At 41.1% G+C, this 20456-nt stretch overlaps 1 protein-coding gene across 1 annotated transcript; it reads left to right on the forward strand.

Annotated features, from left to right (window-relative positions):
* The first annotated feature begins 49 nt into the window (after window positions 1-49).
* On the forward strand, window positions 50-18890 carry LOC147313989 (uncharacterized). Its single transcript, XM_086260737.1, has 6 exons — window positions 50-131; window positions 1234-1939; window positions 10957-10978; window positions 11079-11162; window positions 11476-11724; window positions 14107-18890. Exons 2-6 carry the CDS (start codon window positions 1565-1567, stop codon window positions 14643-14645), a joined length of 1269 nt encoding a protein of 422 aa, XP_086116863.1. The 5' UTR covers window positions 50-131; window positions 1234-1564; the 3' UTR covers window positions 14646-18890.
* The last annotated feature ends 1566 nt before the right edge of the window (window positions 18891-20456 follow it).

A 20456-nucleotide genomic window follows, 5' to 3' on the forward strand; every position in this document is an offset into this window, starting at 1 on the left:
GTCCTGAGTTGGATTCTACCACCTGGCTGGGGCCTTTCTGTGTGGAGTTGGCATGTTCTCCCCAGGTTTCTGTGGGTTCTCTCTGGATACTCTGGCTTCCTCACACAGTCCAAAGACATGCACTTAGTTGGGTAAGGTTAACTGGTAATTCTAAATTGCCCATAGGCGTGAATGTGAGTGTGAATGGTTGTCTGTTGTCTGTCTCTACCCTGCCTCTCACCCCATGGTAGCTGGGATACCATGGACAGATGGTGTAGTATTTTCAAAATGTATGAATTTGGCTCACTGGAGCAATCGAATAACTCCTCTTGAGCGCCAATTACCTCAGTGGGTGAGCGAGGGAACATGTGCCACTTGCCTGATGCGTAACAGCCTGGGATCGGGTCTGACCTACGGCCCTTTCCCTTCTCTCTGTCCCCACCTTCCTGTATATCTTGACTGCTCCGCAAAGACAGAAAATACCCATATGTCACTAGCCCCCCAAACCCTTCTCTGAATATGAAAAAAATTTGCTTAGTCCAACCCACTTCTGAATCCTAACTCTCCCATGCTACAGTAACAAATTCATACATTTGTGTGAGCCCTTTGAGATTACAGGCTTTGACAAACTTCTCTGGTATTATGTTAAGCAATACTGCAACTATGTGATCGTGGTTCACAGGAATTCCCATGAGGAATACCGGGGACCTTGCCAAAACAGATAATCACACTGATCACAGAAGTCTGTTCATGCTTGTCTAAGATGTTTTTATCACACACATTGTCATCGTTAATTATTGTTTTAACGTACAAAACACTGATCTTTTAGTGCAAAATAATAAGATAAGATAGAACTTTATTAATCCCTCGGGTGGGTTCCTCTGGGAAATTCGACCCAGATCCCAGATCCTGACTTGATTATATCACTGTTGTTTTTGCAAGCTTTTGTGCACGTGTGTGTGTGTGTGTGTGTGTGTGTGTGTGTGTGTGTGTGTGTGTGTGTGTGTGTGTGTGTGTGTGCCTGCATGCACAAGTGGGTTTTTGTGGTGCATTATCTTGCAGCTGTGAGTCTCTGCAGGAAGAGCCATAACCATGGCAACGCCAGGCAATAAGTACCTTTCAAAAGGCTGGCCTCCTCTCTCCTGCTCCCCACTAATCATATTCTCCTACTCCCTCTCTCTCTCTTTGTCTGTCTCTCTCTTTCCATATTTTATCTGCTTGGTCATTCCACCGGTTTCACCCCTTCATAACCAGCTGGGAGGCATACTGGACACCACAACAAGAATACATCTATTCAGCTGGGCTCCTCCTATTCTGCAGTTTCACTTTGTGAAAGGCCACAGGAGGATACCACTTCCCATTCGAACATCTCTGCGGTTTGCTAAAAGGACATCTTTATAAACAGACGTTGCACGCGTGGTCCCTTTTGTTTGGAAGAACGGATTTCGAATGCTGCTTCTACTGACTGATGCCTTGTGAAGACCATGGCTGTGTACATGCAGTCAGACAGCTGTGGATCTCAAACAAAAAATTGATGTAGTGTATCTACAATGACATTGCATTTAGACAGAACACCTAAATAGCAATGAAACACGGTTCTTCTGAAATAACGAGCAAGGAGTTGACTGTGGGAAGATGCAGAAGGGGAGAGGATGAGGGCAAAGACACAGATTGTTTGCAGCAGTTCCCCCACTGTCCAGCTTGTAAACAAGACTATGACATCACTCTGATCCTGCCATGCTCTCACACCATGTGTGGTCAGTGTGTAGCAGCTGGAGAGGGAGCGAGGCTACGCCGTCAACCCATGTGCTCTGTGCGGTGCCCCTGTTGTCGGCATCCTGTGGAGCTGCCGTGCTTGACCTGGTCATCTGCCATATCTTGCCTCCCAAAACATCCCAGCATGAGATCTAATCATGTCAACAGAGAGGCCTCACCTGAGGATCACCCGCCACATGTGCAGGTCAGATGTCCTTTAGGGAAATTCTGGCATTTCCACTTAAACACAATGTGGTCTAGGTAGGCTAGGTAGGTACTCTGCCTTTTGGGGTCTGGGATAGTAGCCATAAACCTGATAGCACATTTAAAAAAAAAATAGATTGTCTAACCCACTTCCGAATCCTAACTCTCCAATGCTACATTCACAAGAGGGAGTTATTACTGTTGGTAAGATAATACTACACTGACAATAACCATTTATAACCCAGATCATGACTTGATTATATCACTGTTGTTTTTGTAAGCTTTTGTGCAGTTATACTTACAGATCATACCTAATATCTTTAAAACTTATTAGCTATTATACCTTTCCACATTTCACACATGTATTGCAATAATATTGTTGGGATTTTGTTGACCACCATTATTATGAATTGTAATGTGACAGCGCTAATAAAAAACAAACAGATAAAGCCAGAAGAGTCTGTCAGTTGGTGCTGAGACTCCCTTAACCCCCGAAACACACAATGACCAGTCTCACAGCATCACTGCTTTTGAATCACCAGTCAAGCAAAACCAATTATCCAATTCAAATCTATCCAACTGTATTGATAGCAATGCTGAATTGGTTTAAGATTCATACTAGAGGGATAGGATCAATACTTTGTTTTGATTTTCAAAGTTCTTTCTTTATTTTTTTTTTTTATGAAAAAATACACCTCAAACATGCCCTATCAAAAATGTCTGATCTTTTTTTGTGTTACCTGTCACGACTATTTTATTTATACCATATAGAGCATTTAAACAGCAAGCTGACCCTAAGTGCTTTAGAGACAGACATATTTACATTTCAGGTCTCTAGAAAACCCAGTTTAAAAATACATGAAAAGCTGCAAGGTGTCATTATTGTGGAAAGTAAAACTCATAATTTTGCAGTGTTAAATAAAATGTGTTCAGAATTTGCAAATTGACTAAGAGTTATCTCATGATTTATGACATGCTGCCTTTATAGGTTAAATGTATCAGTATCTGTATCAGTATTGGTATCAGCACCACTGGCCCTGAATTTACTTGGTATCAGATCAGTACCAAAATCTGCAGTATCACACAGCACTAGATGTCTGTGCAATCACCAGTTCTCTGCACGAGAGGACCGATGCTTGCACATTTTGTTTTGTCACCCTCTTTCCTGTTCTGGTGTGTTTATTTGTCCTGCGGTCATGTGACTCAGCGGCTCTGAGTAGCAACATGTAGGCTGCAGTAAGAAAGCGCAGCAGATGGAAGGAAATTTTCTCCTGGTCCCTCAACCATTATTAACTTATATAAAGATATGAAGGAGCACACAAAAAAGAAACGAACAGGAGGAAAGATATCCCTCAGGCAGCTCTAGAACCCCAGCACAGAGACTGACTCTGTACTCACGTATTATTGGTCATCATAGTTGTTATTTTAACAGACTGATTACCTTTATATTGTATCATTTGTAGATTAAATTAATAAATACATATAATAATGAATTAATTATTGTATTAGAACAGAAACATATTCTGTCCTATTTATTTATTTCTATTTTATCATTATGTATTTGAAGTGTTTCAAAGACAGACAAATTTACATTTCAGGTCTTCAAAAAACTGATAAAAAGCTGAAAGTTGGAATTTGTTGCATTAACAAAGTATGGTACAAAGTACATTCACCGGTATTTAATGGTCCCTAGAGTGTGTTTATAATTGGCAAACTAATGATGATTCATCAGTCATTCATAAATCTTTTTTTTTTTTTTTTTTTTTTTTTTAAATGACATCAGAAACAGCAGTATGTGACATTACGTGATGGCAGAGCTTCAGTTCATCCTTTGTCATTTTTTTTTTTTTTTTAATAAATAGGACAGGGGGAATGAATGAGAGAAAGAGGGGGAGAGAAAGAAAGAAAACCAAAGGGGAGAAGAGACGGTGAGAAGGGGGGGGAAGAGAGAGAAAAAAAAAAAAAAAGAACTCCTGGGTCACCTGTATGGAGAAAAAAAAACAAACAAACAAAAAAAACAAACAGAGGAGACAGCAAACAACAAAGAGCAACATAATAATAGAGAAAACAAAGCACCATCACAATAAACTAGCTAGTCATAGATATCAATATTTACTAAATAATAAACGATATTGTGCAGCACGCAAGATAGACAGCGCACAGTGTGCTTTGAGCGCATGCATGTCTTAAAGCCAAGAAAGCTTTAGTCCGCGTCTGTGAATACCCATGTGTGCATACCTGTGTGGATCAGCATGCTTGCATTCCAAAGGTTTCTCCATGTAATGATCTGCTAGGGAGTGTGGGGGGGCCACAGCCCCGTCCTCCAGGGTGTGAAGCGGGTATGGAGGAGATCAAAACTCCAGACATCCAGAGGCCCCCAGAACACAAGAGACCATGGAAGACCAACAGAGGGGCAGCCGCGCCACTGTTCCAGTAAGAGCTGAGGAGAGTCCCAGATGAGGGCTCGCCCAGCAGCCGCGGAGCAGAAGTCAGGGGGAGTTGCAGTGACGCGCCCGTGAGCTCCGCCGGCCCCCAGCTGTGCCTGAGTGACCGAGCCCCAGGCCGAGAGGCCGGGGGCACCCCACCTCCAAAGGGGCCCGAGCGAGCCCCAGGCCCCGACAAGCGGCCGCCAAGGAGTGAGCCGGTGTGTACCCGGACGCCCACCCCCAGACACAAAGAACCACCAACACACCGACACCTGAGGGAGTCCGCCACCGGCAGGGGAAGTGGTGGTGGGTGGAGATAGGCCTCCAAACCTTGGAGGGCCTGAGGTGTCCCCAGAGAGGTGGCGTCTGATACCCAACCTGACATATAGACACAGACATACAGGCACACACAGACACAAACATCCATTCCCACCCTCATGCTCTCATATGCACTTACTCCACACTCAACCAACGTGGAGACAGACATAAAGAGACGCTGTACACACGATCACACTCCCCAAGCGTACTCTACAAACCGGGTCTAGGTGCCCTTGCCCCTGGAGGGGGGAATTGCACCCAGACCCAGGTGGTGTTACCCTTTTCCCTGCGGTGGGGAGAGGCAGACCACCCCGACTCCGCAGCAGCAGGGAGGCCCCACACCCCAGACCGCAGTCGGACGGCCAACTCCTCCTACTAGCCCTCCCGCTCCAGCAGGCCGCAGAGAATGGGGGTGGGAGAAGACTCCAAACCTCCCTCCACCCGCTCATTGTAGTGTTGATGCATATGTGTTCTAAGGTGCAATTAAAACCCAGGAGGGCATGGAGCTACCTGCCAAGGAGCAGCAGGTAAGCGCATAGTCCCTCCTGCTAGCCCTCAATGACTAAGTGTATTTAAAATTGAGAGGTGGGCAACGACGTCAGGGGTGAGGTATACACCCTGATGGTAATTTGGACTCCGTGATTGTGCCCACCCCCAAGATCCTATATGTATGTGTAATGAGAGTGTGAATAATGTGAATGTCTAAGTTGTGGGATAAAATTGAGGCAGAGGCAGCCAGAAGGGGACAGGGGGGGGGGGGGGGGTAGCCTCCTCTGCACCCTGGTGACATACCCCCACTCCAAGGCCCTGCATGTGTGGGTGGTTGTGGAGGAGCAGGAAGAGGGAGGCAGCTGGAGATGGGGAGGGAAGGAAGGGAGGGGCAGGTAACCCCTCCCTGGGGCCAGCTCCCCCGCTGACCCCAGTAGGCACTCCCACCCTTCGCGACCCGCCAGGGAAGGGGGGCCCAGGCCCATCAGACCGGGGCCCAGTGCAGTAGCGCCCTCCGGCTCCACAGAGCCCTGGACAGTCCACCCAACCCCACCACAGAGAAAACTGCACCCACCCCACCATCCACACATCTTCCAGACTACATAAGACGGTAAACGCCCAGGCTGAGATCTTCCTCCACCTCTCCTGTATCTCCCCCTCCTGCAGAGAGTTCCTGAAGAGAAGAAAGCTCCTGCAAGATGTGACCATCCCCCCCACCAGTTGAAGAGCCCCCCAGGCGGCTCGACGCACCGGCGGCACCCTGCTCCAGGGCCGGGCCCCCATGCACCCACCCGCCCACAACCCCGGCAACACACCAACCAGGACCCAAGCCCCCGAGGCCCGGCCCGGGCCCCAGCCCAGAGACGGAGCGCCCCCAGAACCTCACGCCCATCCCGGACCCACCCAGGGGCAGCCAGGTTGCCAGGTCAGTAACCCACGTCCGTCAGCACAGACCCTCCCCTAGCCCCGCTGCACGCAGCCGCGAGGAAACAGTCACCTGAGAGCCAACAGAGCCCCCAACCGGACGTGACCGCTACCCCGGGTTGAGCCCCCCAAGGAAGATGCCTCCGGGGAACCCCCCGACGCCCTAAGCCTGTCCCTACCCTGTCATTCATAAATCTTGACACACTACTCTTCCTTACATAAGTCCTTACATAAGTTTAAATTATCAGTATCACCAATACTGAATTTGTATTTACTTGGCACTGGATCGATACCAAAACCTGCACAACACTAGTAGCCAAAAACCCGTAATCGAACAAGTGTCTCTTGATAGATAGATTTAGATTAATTAAATTAAAAGATTATTAATACTTCCAAGGTACACTAAAAGCCAAAACAGCATTGCTTGGCTCAGCACAGAAACACTTGAAACCTATGGAAACAAGTCTGAGTGTTTCAAGAGAAAACAAAATACACTTGCCAGCATGCCTAGAATTCAGGTTACCGCTTATTTAATGTGTACCTAAAGTTAACATCTATACTGTTTGCCTTCTTATGGCACATCAAGGCCAGCAAGTAAGTAATGAATATCAATAAACATCTACAGGAATAAAGTTAACTGTATGACGAGTTTTGAGTTAGGTACTTTACTATTGTATGTACTTTTTTTGGTAACTAAGCTAGCTTAGTCTGGCTACTCCACATATCACTAGAGATGGCACGATACCACTTTTTTATGTCCGATACCGATATCATAAATTTGGATATCTGCCGATACCGATATGAATCCGATATAGTGTTTTTTAATCAACAAAACTGTTTTTTAAATATCTTGCTGCATTTTGTATAAGTTCATACTCAAGTTTAAAACAACAACTACACTAAAGCTATTCTGTTATACCTGTATCCAAAAAAAATATTTCATAGTTCAGCAATACTGATCAATCTAATAAACTTAAACCTACACCATCCTCCCTATTCTGGTATTTTAAAGAGTACTTAGCATATATATTAAGCAACCTAACTAATAGGGTTCCAACTCCCAGCAACAACAAAAATAAATAAATAAAAAATAGGGAACCACCCCTCACGCTCCACCTCATGATGCTTAATCGACGTAATCAACCTTAATTTGATGCAGTGTGGAAAAAAAAATGCACAGAAATCAATTATTTTTCAAGAAATATTAAATAGATTCAACATCTTTCTTCAACAAAATTGCAGACTGCACAGATGGTACCTTCACAAAGGAAAAAGTACTATAGCTTACTAGGGTATATATATTAGACTTAATAGTTACTATATACAGTAATGGACTTCTATTCATTTTGCATCAAATTAAAACTTTGGCTGTCAGATAATTATTTATTAAAAGCTAGACATTTTAAATGAGAATAAGAAAGAAAAGTATGTCTTTGTGCCCCCTTTTCCCTGTTAATGCCCTATCGGCCCCCCTGGCTAAACTTTGCTAGATCCGCCCCTGCACAGTTACCAGCCGTCAGCTACGTAGAAAAAGATCCTGGTGTAGAAAGTAATAATAAATAAATTCTAACAACAGCTGATCAAGCTTAAACGTGCTGCTGTTGTTCAGCCGCTGGTTTCCTCTTTCTGGTGCAAAGTGGGCCAAAAGCAAACTAGAGACACAGACTCGCACAGAAAAGCCGATCAGCTGATCGTTAAGCAGTTTCATGATTGAAGTAGCAGCAAGAAGAGGCAGTCGCTTGTTAAGCTTAATGCAGGAATGCTTTACATTCAGAGATGGACTTACACACTTGCTTTACTTCTCTCGGGGATAACTTTGTCGGAGATGAAATGCCGGGTTGCTAGCGAAGCTCCAAATGCTATCCAGACCACCACAGGTCCTGCATGCCACAGCCGCTCTATCACGTGATGCATACTGCTCCGACGTGCTAACGTTCTGAGGTGAGTTACGGAGTGTTGCAAGTTTTGTGAGGTGCTTTCGTGATATTTAATGGATCGGATTACATTTTTTATTTTTCTCCGATATCCGATCCAGTAATTTAGGTCAGTATCGGACCGATACCGATACGTAATATCGGATCGGTCCATCTCTACATATCACTGCTTTAGTTTTCAAAATCAAAAGATACCTTGTAGCTTTTTTTCCTGTTGAGATAATTACCCATTCAGGGATGGGCTTTATGTGAAAACTGTGAGCCTAGCCAGGCTCCCATAAGCACAACAGCAAGTGCATGTGTTAGCATGCAGTGCTGAGTGTCACACTGGCACTACTGTCAAAACATATTCTGTTTAAAGTATTCAAGCTAATGTTACTCAGGCTCTAGTTATAAAAAAAATATCTGTTGACATAAATTAACAAATAAATTAACAAATACAAACGGCAAAAGCTTTTCTGGACCTAAGATTTGGTAACTTTGCTCACGTCACTGTTATTAGTTGCCGTTGTATTTGTGACATATTGCAAGCTTTACATAGCTATGACAAGATCAGACGCCAGTTGTGTAGATCAGATTTGGCCTACTAAAATTACAGGGTTTTTTCTTTTAAATAAATGTTTTTACAGTAGAATTTATGTATTTATTTATTATTTAGTTAGTGTCTTTAACAGAGCTGTAGCCTATTACTTGATAAAGCTGTTCCATGTTCTCTCTTCATGCACACTTCTTCAAATCTATTATTTCACTAGCTGGGCCCATGTCCTCATTTTAACTTTGACAGTGTTTTACTAGGTAAAAGTCAATGCTTTGACATGAATTGAGCTGCGGTTTGGGGAAGGCCTCGAAGGGGACTGCCAATGGCTCCCGGGCCTGGCAGATCCCCGTGTACTAAATAGAATTGAAGAAGTTGAAGAATGGAGAAGAAGGAGGGAGGGAGGGAGGGTGGGGCACGTAAACAAGAATGATCAGCTTGCAGAACTGGGGGAACCCAGATGACAGCCGGAAGGAGCATGTTTGGAGGCGTGGTCCTGCTCCTGAAATTCCGATACATAATCTCCAATTCTAAGTGCCGCCTGCTGTTTCAACCCTTTTTGTGTATCATATTTGTGGGAAGTGATAAGCACATTTTTAAATCTTTTTTTGTATTTTGTTGTTTTGTTTATTGCTTTGTTACATTACACTGGACCTTTTATGGGGCATTGGATATTTTGTTTCATAGACAATATACACTACCCCAAATAAAATACTCAATGTCCCATAAAAGGTCCAGTGTCAGGAAAACTACGAGCACGTCAACGTTGAAAATGTAACAGGAACTTTCCTCAATGTGTAAAGGTGTCACCGTGGGTTCTTATGGGTTAATTTTGTACAGTCAAATAAATCCCCTTTGGTAACCTTTTTGAAATGTAATTTAACTACTAGTGCCTCTGATGAAGGCAAATATAAAAACAGCAAGACTGATTTTATAAAACCCCTTTCAATCCCCTTATCCATTCATTCAACAAGATTGGCACTATAGACTAAAGTGTCTGACTGATGTAGAGTAAAAACAAAAACAAACAGGTACAACCAAAAAGATGAATGAGATGGATCAACAGACTGGGAACTAGAACTACTACAGTCATGTGAAAAAGCTTTAATACCAATGGCTTGAAGTCAAGAGTCAGGAGAAGCGACTACCCACCTGTCATCTGTCACCTAAGATGCACAGAATGGGTGAGGTTGGAGAAGGAGGGACAACATCTTTGAAAAAAGGTGGAGTCATCAACATTTTATATATATGTACTAGCAATAAACAGATCTATATTTTGAATACAGACCAGTCAGGTTTTAACTGGTGAGGTTTAATGGTTTAATGCCACAATTACTAACTTAATTGTGATTTAGGAAAATTTTATACCCCTACAGTGTCATTCCTGTACAAGAGTAAACATAAAATGCAGTTTATAAATGATGATTTTGTATTTACTTATCAGTGAAAAATGCTTATATATTATATATCATATTATATATTTACTCAGGTTACCTTTGTCCAATATTTTTTGATGATCTGAGACATTCAAGTGTGACATATATGCAAAAAAAAAGCCCAAATCAATAAGGGGGCAGATAGGGTTTTTTTAAGGCACTATGATTAAAAAGGCAATGAAAATGGACAAATGTTCAGACAAGGGGAAGTTTCAGCAATAATATGTTGCTGTTCAGTTTGAATTTCTTCAATTCAGTTCAATTCAATTTTATATAGCACCAAATCACAACAACAGTTGCCTCAAGGCACTTTATATTGTAAGGTAGACCCTACAATAATACATACAGAGAAAAACGCAACAATCAAATGACCCCCTATGAGCAAGCACTTTGGTGACAGTGGGAAGGAAAAACTCCCTTTTAACAGGAAGAAACCTCCGGCAGAACCAGGCTCAGGGAGGGGCGGCCATCTGCTGCGACCGGTTGGGGTGAGAGAAGGAAGACAGGATAGAAGACATGCTGTGGAAGAGAGACAGAGATTAATAACAAGTACAAAAATTCTTGTAATGAAAAGGTTTTAATTCTAAGACCAGTGTCCATATTGAAATTTTATCCAAGACATCCTTTTCATTAATAAAACATTGTGAGGTTTTTAAAAACTTGGGTCATTATGGTCATTATTAATAGGATCATTATGTTATTACTTAACAATCCAATCCAACAACCTCTGCTGCAAATAAAATGTGTTTGGTTTTTCTGGCATATTTATTTGATAAATAATACATGCTTCATCCTGAATCTCAGATGGGTACTGTGATTAAATAAGAGAGATGTCAGAGAGTCATGGAAAGTTTGATTGTGCAAATAAATAAATGGATTATTATGCGGTATGACTAATGTCTCTGGCATTTTTCTTCTGTATTTCATTATTTCTCACCACACATCGCCACATTTAGGAGGACAGCAGTAAAGTAACAGGTCAGACCAGTTTATACTGTAAGTATAGCAACCTCACTTTCAAGCAACAACCCAAAAGATTCTCATAAGGTAACCTAGACATTTCCCTCTTTTGGCCCAGATTCCAGTGTTGCCAGTTCCACGATAACACCAGTGGATGGTGCTGTAGATCTCCGGGAGGAGGAAATGGAGGCTTCTGTCTTTGGTAGGTAATCATATATATATATATATATATGTATATATATATATATATATATATATATATATATATATATATATATATATATATATATATATATATATATATATGTGTATATATATATATATATATATATATATATATATATATATATATATATATATATATATATATATATATATATGTGTATATATATATATATATATATATATATATATATATATATATATATATATATGAGAGAGAGAGAGAGTGTGTGTGTGTGTTTACATGCTGTACTTGATCTGCTCTGTCCTATTTTTACTCTGGCCTAATTTAGGACTGCATTTTGCTCTGGATCATCTTGATGCTTCAACTGCCCCACCATCTCTCCGTCTTTCTGACTCCTCTTTAACTGTCACCTACCACGAAGAGAATCCCCCTGTACCAGCTCCAGAAGGCAAAATTGGAAGACCTGTGATGACCTCAGACCCAGGGACTCTCCATCATATTCGTGCTGATGTAGTAATTGCACGGGGGCAGTACTACTGGGAGGTGGAAGTGTGTAATAGCTCCATCTACAAGATTGGTAAAAACAACAACTTAATTATTCATGGCACACATAGGAAGACACACACAGTGTCTAAATCAGTAGCATTACAGCTTCCCTCCTCTTTTCTTCTGTGCTGTACAAGCAGGTTGATAACAATGGAGAACTGAGAAGACAGCCAAACGTTAAATCTGCATTATTTTAAATGGCCAACAGAGGACAAGTCTTCCATTTAGAACAAGAAGTGTCTTTAGACACAAGTTTATATTAAAACAGCCCTTATTGTCTTTTCACTTTGACCTCAGTAAACTCTAGTGTAATGAGTTTATTTGTCAGTCACTAAATTCAAATCTTATACAATACAACATGAAGCTTATTTGGTCAATAATGGTCTCCCCAGTTAAAAAGGGGCAAGAAAACAGGATATGTTTTACTGTATGACTGGCAAGAATGTATGGTGTCCATCATTCTTCGGTCAGATGAAAAGGGAAAGACCATGTCTGAATTGAGGAGGGGGCCTAAGGGTACATCTTTCGCCATCTTAAAATGCTGTGATTGCAGCCATCAGTGGTCTTTGATCAATGATCAATGGTCTTTGATCAGTAGTTGTTAATAAATGGTCATGAGAATGTACATATTAATGATCAAGGAACTGACTTCACAGCCTATTGTTCATTCAGTGGTGCTAGTTTCAGTCATTGTGCAATATACTCTTTATAAGGTTGGAGAAACCTGCAGTCAGCTGAGGCAGAAGAAGTCACCTGGATGAGTGATGAAACATTTCTCTCACTGAAAACGCTACGTCCAGATGAACAGAATCAACCTTTTGGGACTTACTTACCTGGATGATTGAGCATGCATCAAGACATTTGGATTTGTGTTTGTGGATATATGTGTGTGTGACAGATCAGATGCTTTCTAGTGGTTAAAATCACATTCAACGGCAGTGATGTGAGTAACTGAGGTTTCCTTGTTGGTGTTTTTCTGAATAAACATCATTGGATCTTTTTATATTCAACCGATCCAAGATTAAGGCAGGGCTGGAGCTTATCCCTGCTATTATAGGGCAAGAGGCAGGGTACACACTGGACATGCTCTCAATCTGTCACAGGGCTAACACAGAGAGACAGACAACCATTCACACCTCCAGCTCATTTAGAATCACCAGTTAGTCTAACATGCACATCTTTGGACTGTTGGAGGAAGCTCGAGTATCCAGAAATAACCTATCCAGGCACAGTGAGGACATACAAGTTCCACACTGGGAGGTCCCAGGTGGCCAGCGGATTTCAACCAGGACCTTCTTGCTGTGACACAATGGTGGTAACCACCACACCACCATGTTGCCCAACAAAAAAAACACACAAAAAATTAAAGTTTTCCACTTAAGATATAAACTCGTAGAGGACATGCATGTAACAAAGTTAAAATGTTGTTTTTCATAGTCGCCCAACTTTATACTTCACAGTATCAGAACAGTACCCAGCTGTAGATGACACTCAGTAAAGACATTTATTCACTCTGTTTGCCAATACAACACAAAAATGAAATGAAATGAAATCAGTCAAATTAAAACAAAACAAAGATTTAACATAAAAAGAAACTTGGTTTCTTACTTATTTTATTCAGAACACCATTGCAGACCACAACATTAAACAAAAACTCAACACATCTTTTGGATTTAAATATTCTTTTTAGTTATTCCCACTCTTTTGAGCAATATCGTTGAGAGTGTTGTAACTCATAACTATGAATCACAGCATTTCTTGTTCCTGTCCAGGCTGCGGTGATGGTCCCGGAGGGTATCGTTTATGCAGGAGGGGTATATCTGTGGTGTTTCAAGGAAAGATGTCTTTTGTCTTCTCCTTGTTTATCCATGATACCACCAAGTTGGTGGCTCACCTCCTCAGCATCCAGACTACATCACAGACAAATAAGAGCAACAATTTCCACTAAGCAAAAATAACAAACACACAATGAAATTCCTACAGTTTATAGTAGCATTTGATTTATTCCTTAAGCTATTTACTTCAACCCTAAATTATTGTACAGTTGTCAGCTTATTTTAGTTACATTATATTAACTTAGCCACACAGATGGGAATAACATTAATTAAGCTGACTCGTTATAAAAGTATTGAGCAATGTGAACTAATGATCTGATAGTGTCTATAAACACTACAAATGTCAACCTCATGGTGGTGCAAGAGGAAAAGTAAGAAAGCCACCAAAGTCAAACAGATGCATCGTCTTAGGAGAATAAATAAATAAAATATTGTAAAAATCAATTGAATGGCTATTGGGATATTTGAGCGTTGGCCAAAGTGTTATCCCCAGAGCCAGGAATTGTTAAAGACTATTTTAATGCATAACCAAATCCATAAAAGTGCAGAGAAAACTGAAACTTTTCTGTCTCCCTCAGGTGTGATCTCAGTGGATGGTTCTAATGGCTGGTGGCTTGAGAGGCACAGTTTGACTTTTTGGGCAGTGTATGATGGGAACTGTGAACAACTTTGTACCATCCCACCTCAGATCAAAACCATTGGGGTCTTCCTAAACATTGGAGGAGGGACCCTAAGCTTCCACAACCCTCTAACCCAGGAGCATCTCGCCACACTGCCAACACGTTTCAGCAATGCTGGAGTGGTCCCAGCCCTGGGCCTGGGCCAGGGCAGACTGAGACTGCGCTGTGGCCTACCCCCACCTGTTTACGTATTTCTTAGTAAGAGCTCAACCTACAGGGAGCCTCATGGAAACAGCAGAAGTGAGTGGCGCCAAGAGGTTCCCTTTCAGTCGGTTAGGAAAGTGATCCAGAAGTTTGAGAAGCTGGCACTTTCTGACTCAGACTCAGGTCTGGTGTCCAGTTTTGGATCATCATGCTCCACCTTGGCTTCCTTTCCAGATGTGGGGGTTCCTGGGACCTTTCAGTCAGGGAAAGCAGGACAGGAAACTGAACCCTAATAAGAAGAGCTTGTGAAACCTTCTCTTCAATGAAAGGATAAACAAAAACTCCCACAGATGACCTGTGTAGTTTTAACTTTAGCTGTCATTTGAAAGGCTAATTTTTAATCTTCACAGACTTTTGGAAGTGTCTCTCCACTCCCTGCGTGACCCCCGGACCTACAATTGACTTTCTCACCAGGAGACAACCTTTTTCTCAGCTAAACAACCCCCACAGATTTGGCTTGGGCCAGAAAGAGTCCTCTGTGATGTGAAGTGTGAGGAAAGGGTGGGTTTTTAGCAGCAGGACTCCTTGATTTGTCTCTGTGTGATGGTTGTCAGACAGTAGGGGTCCTGTGCTCATAGTGCGCACATTTGTTTGTGTGTGTGAGAGAGCAGAAGCACTAACTCTGAGCATTTGCTCAGTTAGTCTTGGATTTCAAGGTGTGTTTGTGTGTGTGTTTGCGTGCATAGGAAGAACCACTGTACAAGTAGCCGGGGGTGGAGATGATGATACATGAGTACAGCGACACCAGCAGTGTTGACACAGAGCACCAAGGACAGGTGGTATACTATGCTTATCCTGCAGCCTGTCTTTGATAGGACAGTAAGCCTGCCCCTTTCTGACCCTTTGAAACCCATAGGGCCTCTAAAGACTTTAAAAGAGCAGAGAGGGAAAAGACAAAACAGCATGCATAAATTAAAGACAGCAGGTGATGGACTGGACAAAAAGGAATGAGCTCAGAGAGTGATTCCCATCTGCTTTCACTTCCAAGACATCCTAATGGATCAAATGGCTCAGACCATATTTTTAAGGCAGCATACAGTATATTAATAGAATGGCATACTTTTTTACATTGCCAATTTGCTCATTGAACTTTAAGAAGAATCAAACAGGGAAATCAATTAAATTGAAACAATCTTTATTCAACACTATTTAATTACAGTGTCAAATCTTCATTAAAACCCGACAAGACTTTAAGACAAATGCATAAAGTCTTCTCACACAGAGCACACACTGAGGAATGTTTACTGCGTTGTTTTTTTTTAAATGAAAACCAAACTTTACTGGAATGTCTTTTGAACTAAAAGCCTAGCTATAAAATACTTTATATTAATTACACAATTACTGCAGTCACAGGTCTAATGACTACTTTATGTGCTGTGCCGGCTCAGCATTCACAATAAAGTGGTTTATATTTGTGTTGTGCACTCACTGAAATCAAAGTTATTTTGTTTGCAAATATCTGGATGTGCATGTTAAGCTGTCTGAGATATTATAAGACAGATGTGGCACACACATAAATTTGGAAGACAAATCTATTGAAGAAATGGCACAGATGGCATCTGTCTCGCCTCTCCGCTGATACATGTGCACAGTAAAGATTCAATTCAGTTTAGTTTGATTTACACAGCGCCAAATCACAACAGCTGTCACCTCAAGGCGCTTCATATTGTAAGGTAAAGATCCCACAATAATACAGAGAAAACATCAGCAGTCAAGGATTTTTTAGTACATCCTGGGGATAAGGAATTATAAGAATACAGCTTAGAAGCAATAAATGCATGGGCTAGTTTTTTTTTGGCATAATTCTGAGACAGGATATGTTTAATTTTAGAGATATTGTGCAAATGGCAGAAAACAGTCCTACAGATTTGTTTAATATGAGCATTGAAGTACGTATGCTGGTCAAAAATGACTCCAAGATTCCTCATAGCGTGATTGGGTCCCAAGGTAATGCCATCAAGATTCACAATTGTTTTACTGTAAGGCATGGGACAAACACTGTTTAAACCTTATTTTGAGGAAACTTTGCACACTTTTCCAAACGTTGATTCTGTTCATCTGGAACAGAATCAACTTTTGGAGATTTACTTACCTGGATGATTGAGCATTCATCAAGACGTTTGCACACTTTTGAAGCATTTTTATTGTATTTCTTTCTTGATTTTACCAGTTTTTATCTCCTACTCGTCCTAGCTTCTTTCAGTGACCACTTGTATTACTGCAACAACAGCAAGAACAAATAAAGAAACCAGCATTTGACCTCATACACCATAATTTTCAGATATGTCTGAAAACTGTTGACAGGGACTGAAATTGAACACATAATCTGGTTATTAAAATTTCACTGAGGTTTCATATCTCTAGCAAATCCCTAAAGAAGTGTGTTGTCTTGATAGGAGCATATTTGGACACTTGATCAGCATTTCTAGACATCTGATTGGACAAAGGCTTCTTACTGGATATATGACCAACTTGGTGGCTCATTTTAGTTTTTCCACCCTATTTGCAGACAAATCCTTCTCCAGAATGGAAAAATATATTCAAAAATAAAAATCATTCATTAGAATCTATCCTTAGTATCTTTAGCTGGTTTAGAAGTTATCTGGGAGACCTCAACACGTTGAACAATCCTGATTTGTGCCCAGTGACCTAGACCCAGTTTCGTTGCTGAGCGCTTTGGGTTTTCTCCTGAAATCTTCACATATCCTTTTATATATTCATGAAACATCCACCTTAGTGTGATTCCCACTTCTGGACATACTGCAGCATACTCCCACCACCGTGCTTCACTGTGGGGCACACTGTTCTTTGGGTTGTATGTCTCTCATCTTTTTAAGCAGTGTTTCTGTGGCCAAAGATCTCTAGTTTCATTTAATCTTTTCTGTAGAAATAGAATTTTCTTTTTTGGTCTTAATCCTCACAATCCATTCCTTTGCAGGGTTCCAGTAATTGTTTTCTTTAAATCTACAATTCTTGACTTGGTCAAGTCATTGTGTCCTGACAATTGTTCTGGGTCTTTAGACAAATCTCACACTTTTTTTTCATACTCTTTGAAATCTTTCACTTCCTACCTCTGCCAGGCCTGTATCCTGCTAAAAAGTATACTAACAGAAAGTATCTGACTTGACACAAGAATAAAGCAAAAATATTAGTAACAATCTGTGAATCTGCATCCAATAAGACCCAAGCCTGTGCTGCAGAAAAGCATCATAAGAACAGTTTAAAAACAGTTTAAAATACTTAAGAAAGAGGGAAGGCAGAAGAAGACACCAAACGATGATACTAGCTGGCCATGTTACACACGTCAGTGTGAAACCATTCTGAGCCATAAGTGTGTTCATTCTTTGAACAGAAACAGCTATTTGCTCATTTCTTTGTTATTGGTGTTTAAATTCATTTTAATCTGCAGATTAAAAAAAAACAACAAAAAACTTTAAAGTTGTGTTTTTTGGACATTTCATGCCTTGTTAGGTCTCTGGCTCCACTTGGTTTCACTAATGGCCTCACCACACTAATAACATACTATATTTTGCATACTATACAATGAAAGTGGTACTGTTTTTGCCATTTTATTTGTCAAATCTGTAATATTTTTTTTTATGTTTTTATTCCTTTCTTTGCACCTCCCTTTTTTCAATTTTTTTCTTTTTTGTTTATTTTCTTTGTTCCAAACACTTCTGGACTTGTAAGTTTGGGAAAGATTCATTTTGTGATTCTCTGGCAAAGAAAATAATGAAAGCATAAACTTTCCTTCATTTTCTCCTCAATCTTCAGGGCTCCAAGCCCCACTGGAAGAACCACTGGTGCCGAGGACTATTTATTCTTGGCTCGGCTGATATTCACATTCATTCTTGACCACTTGACTTGTGATTAGGCAATAAAGCCTTTTGCGCAACTCCCTCCTGTACCATCCTCTCCTCCCTGCCTGTCTTCAGCGATTGTTTGCCTTTTCTTTCCTATTCCATTGTCTTCCAATGTTCAGTCAGACCACCCAAACAGTAAATCTCATTGAAAAAGAAAAATCCTTGCAATTAAAACAAGCATCAACCAGCAGAAGTTCTTCAGGGGCACTTTTGAAGAGGTGGAGGAGTAGCAGTGGAACTCAGACCAACTTTACATTGAGCATCATTCATTTCATGCAAGCACGAAATCAGTTAAGCAGCGGGCCAGACTCGGTAATTACTGATGAGTCAGGAGAAGCTTGTTAGACTGTCGCCTCTCGGACCACTCATCAGGATGACTGCGTGTTGATGTTTAACGGTGGAGGTATTTGCCGCGCGAGTAAAAAATGCATGTGCCGTGACCGCTTTTGGCACAGCTCGCTCTCTCCTTCTCTCTCCCCTCTGCACATCTATCGACTTTTACAAATAAAGTGTGTGGAAGCAATTTGAGCCTTGTAAACAGAAATGAGACCGGAGTGATGCAGATTTCAAAGGGCCGACAGGAGAGAGCGGGGAGGGCGGGAAGGGAGTCTGCCAGGAAGGATGGATAACATGTCGTGCCATGTGTGCACATTTGGCAACGTCTGTCGTATTCTGGCTCTCTGAACATGAACTGCACAGCAAGATGCTGGACTTTCTTTTCCCCCCTTTTGCTCAAGTACTGCAAGTGCTTGAGATAATTATAATTGAGCATTTCAGTTGCATGTTTTTAGTTGATTTTTTTATTCACCTTTTAAATCAAACACGTCTTCTCTATTCTATGATCTCATTATGTTTTATACTTCTTTATATTTTCTTTTGGTTCTTTGTGTTTGTTCACTTTTTGTCTTTTGCATCCTGTGAAGTAGCTACTTTGAATGGTCTTCTTGTTCAAAGAGGCCCCCCAAAAGTGCACCTAGCTGCCAATATCTTTATTCTTGACCTGATCTTTCAGAGTCTGTGGATCTATCTATACACCTTTACTCTGCAGAGTGATATTTTGAAAAACATAACAGACTAATGCATTTAACACAGGAAAAGAACCTAAGAAGAAACATACTAACTGTTGAAATAGCCAGACTTTAAAGTACCGCACTACATATAATTATTAAATCTTTCTTTAACAATACTGTGCTATCTACCCCCAACCAGCAGATGGACTCCACTCCCTCAGCCTGATTCTGTTGGCGTTTTCTTCTTGTTTTTCCTTTCCACTGTTGTCAACTGCTTGCTCATGGGTGGGTCATCTGATTGTTGCTCTTTATCATTTTAGGGTTTTGCCTTACAGAATAAAGGACCCTGAGGTGACAGCTGTTGTGATTTGGCGCTCTGGAAATAAAATTGAATTGAACTGAATTCTGCTGAGTTTAGCTTGCCAGCTTTGTCAGGTCTCTACAATACTGGGTTGAAATAGTAGCAGATTTTAAGCAAATTAAGTCTCTTGAATAGTCACACAATCTGAGATTTTGTGCTGACTGACAAACACAACCATACCATGTCTTGAATATCGGAGTAATTAAATTCAGACCTATACTTCTAATTGAGTCTTTGCAGGTCATGTTTAAGTTACTTCTATGTATGTATAAAGCTCAGTGCTATTGCAGACAGACAACCTAAACGCTAACCTAAACACTGTGTAAATTTGCTTATTGCATAAATACTTAGAGTATAATTTGTTTTCAAAATCTTCTAAAATATTTCTCCTTGATTTCACTCTGGAATTAACAAAGCATTCTTCTTCGGAATTAGCCCCGAGTAACCACTGCTTATAAAAACATGCTTACAATAAAAAGGAATCGTTATTGTTTCCTTTAAGTCTTAGCTCATCGTTCTACCTACATTTTAGTACAATTATTCACTGATAAGTATTTTGATCACTGAAAACCACATCCTAATCACCGCCGTGCACAGGTCAGTGTCGGGAAGTTTGCTGGCTGGAAATAAGAAGAGCTTTTTATAATTTCAGCATAACTTTGTAGACTCTCCACTAGTAATCATCTGTTACTCCACACACGCACAAACTTCTCCTGGTGATAAACTAAACGCTGGGAACGTCCCCTGTAACTACACAGGTCTTTTCCCGGAGGTGTCAAAACAAACCGAGCAGCCTCCCCACACACACAC

Source organism: Aulonocara sp. 'chitande type north' Nkhata Bay, linkage group LG14 (genome assembly GCF_057382095.1).
Source record: "Aulonocara sp. 'chitande type north' Nkhata Bay isolate Kocher_YH1m ecotype deep benthic linkage group LG14, A_spYH_male_GT1.1, whole genome shotgun sequence".
Taxonomy (NCBI): Eukaryota; Metazoa; Chordata; class Actinopteri; order Cichliformes; family Cichlidae; genus Aulonocara; species Aulonocara sp. 'chitande type north' Nkhata Bay.

What these genes read in the sequence shown, in the direction of transcription:
- LOC147313989 (XM_086260737.1), top strand. Translation starts at nt 1,565, where the DNA reads ATGAAACACGGTTCTTCTGAAATAACGAGCAAGGAGTTGACTGTGGGA. An exon ending in ATCACCCGCCACATGTGCAG is followed by an intron (nt 1,940 to 10,956) that starts GTCAGATGTCCT and finishes CGCCACATTTAG; the next exon opens with GAGGACAGCAGTAAAGTAAC. An exon ending in GGACAGCAGTAAAGTAACAG is followed by an intron (nt 10,979 to 11,078) that starts GTCAGACCAGTT and finishes CTTTTGGCCCAG; the next exon opens with ATTCCAGTGTTGCCAGTTCC.